Raw genomic sequence first — 7,693 nt, 5'->3', positions numbered from 1 at the left:
TCTTCCTAAATTAATTTGATTTTTTTTAAAAAAATGGATGTGTTTTATAGCAGAAAGTAAAAAAAAATATATATATATATTTTTATATTTGTTCGTTTTTTTACATCGCAAAAATAAAAAAAAAACCCAGTGGCGATCAAAAGAAATTTTTTTTAAAAATCAAATTTCTTCCTAAATTAATTTGAAATTTTTTTTAATTTGTATTGGATGTGTTTTATAGCAGAAAGTAGAAAAAAATATATTTTTTTAAATATTTGGTCGTTTTTTGTTTAGATCGCAAAAAATAAAAAAAAAACCCAGTGGCAATCAAAAGAAATTTTTTTAAAAAAATCAAATTTCTTCTTAAATTAATTTGATTTTTTTTTTTCAATTTGTATTGGATGTGTTTTATAGCAGAAGTAGAAAAAATATTTTTTTATTTTTTTTTAAATATTTGGTCGTTTTTTGTTTATATCTCTTTTTTTTTTCTTCAATCTACATAGGGACATGTGTGTTCCAGTGCATTTTCGGCACGTTCTGGTGCATTTTGATGCGTGTTTGACGCTTTCCAGTTCACTTTTCCCCTCTTTTTCTTCAACTACATAGAGACATGTGTGTTTCAGTGCGTTCAGGTGCATTTTATATGCATTTTACCACGTTCCAGGACAGTTCTGTGCAAAAAAAAGTAGCCTGTTCTACTTTTTTTTCTGCAACCAGAACGCACCGGAACTGCAAGCGCTGATGTGAACTATGACATTGACAACCATCTGCATTTTGGCACGTTCCGGTGCGTTTTTGATGCTTTCCAGTTAATTTTCCCCTCTTTTTCTTCAATTTACATAGGGATATGTGCGTTCCAGTGCGTTTTTGGCGCGTTCCAGATCATTTTTTTTCCTGCTCTTTTTCTTCAATCTACATAGGGATATGTGCGTTCCAGTGCGTTTTTGGCAGGTTCCGGTGCGTTTTTGACACGTTCCAGTTCATTTTTTTTCCTGCTCTTTTTCTTCAATCTACATAGGGATATGTGCGTTTTTGGTGCATTTTGGATGCAGAAAAAAAGCAACTGAAACGCATGTCGTGTGAACCGGTCCTCAGGGCGATCAAAGGGTTACCTGCGTGCGTAACAAGTGTTAATGTGTGTACAGAGTGCTGACTTTTATTATATATATATTTTTTCTTTATCCCTGCTTTGCAGGGAAAAGAAACCGAGAGATCATTTCCTCTGTACAGAGCTCTGTGTTGTTTGCCAACACAGGGCTCTGGGCTGTGATTGGACGCAGCCGATCAGCAGGTCCCGGCTATGAATCATTGGTCGGGACCTGCTGACAAAATCCTGCTGTGTCTATTCACAGCGAGCGCTAGCACGGGGGCGCGCTTGCACGTGCCCAAAGCCTGGAAGAGGGCAGTTCCATACGGGTGCAATGCTGTAGCTGTATGGGTCACCTGTCTGCAGTATATGGCAGGCGGAAAAAAAAAATCAAACAGGAAACCAAAATTTAATTCAGAGACGAGACATTTTATTGGTGGCAGTGCAAATCGTGTCCATTGATTGGATGGTAGAAGTGTACGAAGATCCAACAACTTCTGTAATTTCCCCTTAAGGGACAACCCCTTCCAGAATTAAAGGGCTAGAACCTCCGTCAACATTGTTTTGTGTCTGAATTCCAAAGATCCATCTTTATGCTCTTTTTTTTTTTTTTTTCTTTCAGAACAGGAAGTGAAGGCAAATCTCCTCTTTGGGGACACAGCATTTAAAACGTGACCGAGGTTCAAACCCTTATTCCATTGGCCGGCATTATTGTACATTTATGACCAATGCCCCTTTACTGTCGGGTTGTTAGAATATCCTGCTAACCCCGCCCACATGGAAGAAAAATATATTTGAAATATTTTATTTTAAAAATATTCTTCCCAAATATATTGCCATATATTTGAAATGCTACAATTTTGGCCGTATTCAATGTTTCAAAATATTTCAATAAATATATACATAAACATATATATATATACTTATTGAAATATTTTGAAATATATTGAATACGGCCAAAATTGTAGCATTTCAAATATATGGCAATATATTTTGGAAGGATATTAAAATATATATATACTGCATGCTAAAATGGGTTTTTATTACAAAATATATGAAAAATATTTCTAAGAATACATTTCAAATATACCGTACGTCTTTAAAAATACAAATCTACAATTTTTGGAATGCATTTACGAATCTATGTAAAAATATGGGTTAAAATGACTTTTTTATATGTTAAAAAAAATCTGAAGAATATATTTTAAAAATATATATATTTTTAAAAATATGTTTTTAAAATATATTCTTCAGATTTTTTTTAACATGTAAAAATATGGGTTAAAATGACTTTTTTATATGTTAAAAAAAATCTGAAGAATATATTTAAAAAATATATATATTTTTAAAAATATGTTTTTAAAATATATTCTTCAGATTTTTTTTAACATGTAAAAATATGGGTTAAAATGACTTTTTTATATGTTAAAAAAAATCTGAAGAATATATTTAAAAAATATATATATTTTTAAAAATATGTTTTTAAAATATATTCTTCAGATTTTTTTTTAACATGTAAAAATATGGGTTAAAATGACTTTTTTATATGTTAAAAAAAATCTGAAGAATATATTTAAAAAATATATATATTTTTAAAAATATGTTTTTAAAATATATTCTTCAGATTTTTTTTTAACATGTAAAAATATGGGTTAAAATGACTTTTTTATATGTTAAAAAAAATCTGAAGAATATATTTAAAAAATATATATATTTTTAAAAATATGTTTTTAAAATATATTCTTCAGATTTTTTTTAACATGTAAAAATATGGGTTAAAATGACTTTTTTATATGTTAAAAAAAATCTGAAGAATATATTTAAAAAATATATATATTTTTAAAAATATGTTTTTAAAATATATTCTTCAGATTTTTTTTTAACATGTAAAAATATGGGTTAAAATGACTTTTTTATATGTTAAAAAAAATCTGAAGAATATATTTAAAAAATATATATATTTTTAAAAATATGTTTTTAAAATATATTCTTCAGATTTTTTTTTAACATGTAAAAATATGGGTTAAAATGACTTTTTTATATGTTAAAAAAAATCTGAAGAATATATTTAAAAAATATATATATTTTTAAAAATATGTTTTTAAAATATATTCTTCAGATTTTTTTTTAACATGTAAAAATATGGGTTAAAATGACTTTTTTATATGTTAAAAAAAATCTGAAGAATATATTTTAAAAATATATATATTTTTAAAAATATGTTTTTAAAATATACTCTTCAGATTTTTTTAACATATAAAAAAAGTCATTTTAACCCATATTTTTACATAGATTTGTAAATGCATTCCAAAATTTGTAGATTTGTATTTTTAAAGACATGTTTAAAATATATTCTTCAGATTTTTTTAACATTTTTAAAAAAAAGTCATTTTAACCCATATTTTTACATAGATTTCTAAATGCATTTCAAAAATTGTAGATTTGTATTTTTAAAGACATAAGGTATTTTCAACATTTTTTTTTTTTAAATATTTTTCATATATTTTGTAATAAAAACGCATTTCAACATGCAGTGTGTGTGTGTGTATGTATATATATATTTATTTTCAAAATATTCTTCCCTAATATATTTCCATATATTTGAAATGCTACAATTTTGGTCATATTCCATATATTTCAAAATATATTTCAATAAATAAATATATTTTATTTATATATATATATATATATATATATATATATATATATATATAAAAAATATATTTCAATAAATATATATATATATATTTATTGAAATATATTTTCAAAATATATTGAACATTATTATATTATATATATATATTTATTTATTTTTATTCTTTTTATTTTTTCAAAATATATTGAATATGACCAAAATTGTAGCATTTCAAATAAATGGAAATATATTAGTGAAGAAGATTTCTAAAATATATTTCAAATATATTTTTCTTCCATATGGGCCGGTAGTCCACCTAAACCTCGTGTTTCAGTTAGGAGTGGGCAGAACCATCGACCAGCTTTCCATCTCCCTATGAGGTTCGCTGACATAAAAGGCAGTCTCACTTATGCTGCTGCAATAACAGTGAATAAAGGATCTTGGACAGCTGACCTGGAAAGCCATCTTAGCGGTTCGTCAGCATCCACCCGTAACCGGTAATAACACTTTTTAGGTGGACTTTTGTTTTTTAGATGGGGTTAGGTCAGCCTATGGAATATTTTATCATTTTTTTTTGGCTGCCAGCAAACATGTCAAACCAAATAATTGCTTTAAACATTAAAAGCTTTTCCGTTTTTAAATAAACACATTCATCATAAAACCGCCAGGGCCTTAAAATCAATAAATATACCAATAAATAAATCAATAAATAACAGGATCAACCGATAAATAAATATGATTTGCTAGCGGTCGGTGTATGAAAGGCAGGTAGATCGCAGCAAGGCTTGGTTGGAATTTTTTTTTTTTTTTTACAGTAAGTCAAACTCGAAGGCGTCGATGCTGGCGATGGGCTCTCGCCAAAAGTTGAAGGCGCTGTACTGAGCGAGGGGGTCCTCCTCCCGCGGCTGGTCCTTGGCTCTTTTGCTGACGTCCTCCAAACCCAGGCACTCCAACTCGGACAGGTCCAAGGCCGGGATGGGCAGCTTCCAGAAGAGGAAGGAGTCGTACTGGCTGCTCAGCGTGTCCAGCATTTTGATCTGGAAAATGGACGTAAAAGAAAGGTAAAGGTTGAAAATTAATGTATATCACTCAATTAAGTTGTATTTATTACATTTTATTTATATTTATGTTATCTTTTATATTTTTCCATTTTTTTATTTAATATTTTTTAATTATTACATTTTATTTAAATTTTTATTTACCTTATTTATTTTATTTTATATATTAACATACATTACATATTTACATAAAACAATTAATACAATTAAATCGATGCTAAAAAAAAATAATAAATAGTAATAGTTAAAATTATTAAATATATGAAATGCAATAAATAAAATTAATAAAATATAAACAAAAATGTAATATGTAAATGTGCTGGATAAAATAAATAAAAACATAAAATGTAACAAATAAAATAAAAACAAATATAATTAAAGTGTAATGAATAAAAAAGTAATAGATAAAATAAATAAACGTATAAATAAAATGTAATAAATATAAATGTAATAAATAATATAAGCAAAATATGTGTGTGTGTGTATGTGTATATATATATATATATATATATATATATATATATATATATATATATACATATTTTGTTTATATTATTTTTTACATTTATATTTATTACATTTTATTTATATGTTATTTATTTTATCTGTTACTTTTTTATTTATTACATTTTATTTATATTTTTATTTATTTTATTTGTTACATTTTATATTTTGTTTTTATATTATCTGTTACATTTATATTACATTTTATTTATATTTTTATTTATTTTATCTATTACATTTATATGTTCAACATGTTATTTATATTTGTATTTATTGTAGATAGTACAGTTGTGTGAATCTTAAGTAAAACCATTGATATATAGGCCCCTTAGTATTAATCTGCAATAATAATGTGAATGCTGACAGTGGAGGGCCGATTAGTGAACTGCTGCAGGTTTAAGCTCTCTTCTTGCCGGGGACAAGTTCCCTTTGTAAGCCGGACCTGCCATAAGGAACTAAAGCTGCCCAGCCAGTACAGATGGACCGGAACCGGACTGAGTCATCAGCATGGACAGAATTAGCACAGCTGCAGTCCTAGGGCCCCGCCCAAAGAGCTCACGCTCTACCTGCTATATATAACGGCTTCTAATTTTACTGACACCTTCCAGTCCTCATTACATCCTTCATTGGGCATCCTAAAGATCCCAGCCCTTATACCACAACATCTATGGGGGGGCAGGAATATATATATATATATATATATTATTAATAATAATAATAATAATATTATATATTTTTTTTTATTTTTTTTTTTCTCCACACAGTAACACAGAAAATACATATTTTATATTTGTTTTGGGGGGGAGGGGTACTATTATTGTTACTATTATTACTATTTCACAGAGTAATGCAGAAAATACTACTAACATATATGATATATATATTTATATATAATTTTAAACAGTAACACAGAAAATACTACCATATTTATTTTTTATATATATATAAAAATTATATATATATATATATATATATATATATATATATATGTTAGTAGTATTTTCTGCATTACTCTGTGAAATAGTAATAATAATAATAATAATTTTGTGTGTGTGTAATATTTTTTATATATATATGTATTGTCTGCATTATTAAACAATAATACAAAAAGATTTATATATTATATATATATATATATATATATATATATATATATATATAATATGTATAAATCTTTTTGTATTATTGTTTAATAATGCAGACAATACTATCAACATATATGATACATATATATATATTTTTTTATACTAACATATATATATATCATTTCACACAGTAACATAAAATACTAACATGTACATATATATATTTTTATTATTATTATTTTTTATTGTTTCACAGAGTAATGCAGGAAATACTATTAATATATACTATATATATATATATATATATATATATTATTATTATTATTATTATTATATATATTTTTTTTTTTCACAGTAATGCAGAAAATATATATAAAAACTATATATATATATATATTTTTTTTATGTATTTCTATTATTATTTCACACAGTACTACAGTAAATAATACTCCCTCTCTCTCTTTTTTTTTCATCTGAAGTGGAATCTTAACCCTTGTAGCTGTGATGCTTTATTATCTGACAGACAACCCCGGCAATAGAGCTCCCCCCACTGTGTCCCCCCCCAGACTGCTTCCCTACTCTCATAGACAGACAATTCTGTGATTTCTTTGCTCATTTTCCGCTTCCATCCCACGCTCCTATTGGCCGCTCCTTCCCTTCCATTGTCACCATGGCTATGGGGAGATCACAGCACACAGCGCTCAGTACTAGGATTTATCCTGATACTAAACATCCCGATTCCTCCCGTCTACAGATCACATCTGTGCCATCCTGTCAGCAGATCTACAAATAAATACATTCATCAATACAAAAAAAAATAGAATCTATATATATATATATACTGTATATATAAAAATGTAAAAAACAATATGGATGGATAGGTAAGCTAAACAAGAGATAGATAGATATGTAGATGGATGGATGGATGGATGGATATTTAAATCTATCAGACCCCCCCCCCCCCCCCCCGGCTTCCATTCTCTTGCCATGAGACCCCAGCAGTGTCTGCACTGAATGATAATGATCCTGCATACATGGGGGGGTACTCACCGTGTCTGGGGGGGTGATGAGGATTCTACAGTCCAGGCAGGAGACCCTCTACAGCACACACTGCTCCCGGGTGTCTGACCCTCCCGCTGTCGCTGTGTCTGGGTGATGCTGCAGCCTCTCCTGGCAGACGCCTCCACCCCGACTCTCCTGCAGCAGAGGATTCTGGGATAATGAATCAGCCAAATTCTGGAAGATGCTGAGAGGACCACTCCCCAGAATCCATCACTGTGACAGCTGGAGGGAGGGGGGGGGCTACACACTGCGTGTGCGTGTGTGTACTGTATATATAGACATG

At 28.4% G+C, this 7,693-nt stretch overlaps 1 protein-coding gene across 1 annotated transcript; it reads right to left on the bottom strand.

Moving 5' to 3' along the window:
* Nucleotides 1–1,474: 1,474 nt before the first annotated feature.
* MLLT11 (MLLT11 transcription factor 7 cofactor) lies at nucleotides 1,475–7,575 on the bottom strand. The gene is made up of 2 exons (XM_089663743.1): nucleotides 7,399–7,575; nucleotides 1,475–4,738 (listed from the first exon to the last, which is right to left on the bottom strand). Exon 2 carries the CDS (start codon nucleotides 4,730–4,732, stop codon nucleotides 4,511–4,513), a length of 222 nt encoding a protein of 73 aa, XP_089519869.1. The 5' UTR covers nucleotides 4,733–4,738; nucleotides 7,399–7,575; the 3' UTR covers nucleotides 1,475–4,510.
* Between the last annotated feature and the right edge of the window lie 118 nt (nucleotides 7,576–7,693).

The sequence above is a fragment of the Staurois parvus genome, unplaced genomic scaffold, assembly GCF_062004578.1.
Source record: "Staurois parvus isolate SC_StPar_1 unplaced genomic scaffold, SC_StPar_1.0 ptg001757l, whole genome shotgun sequence".
Taxonomy (NCBI): Eukaryota; Metazoa; Chordata; class Amphibia; order Anura; family Ranidae; genus Staurois; species Staurois parvus.
The sequence above is the reverse complement of the archived record's forward strand: the minus strand, read 5'-3'. Positions and strand labels throughout refer to the sequence as shown.

Excerpts from the sequence above, each read along its gene's own strand:
- MLLT11 (XM_089663743.1), bottom strand. The coding sequence starts at position 4,732 with ATGCTGGACACGCTGAGCAGCCAGTACGACTCCTTCCTCTTCTGGAAG.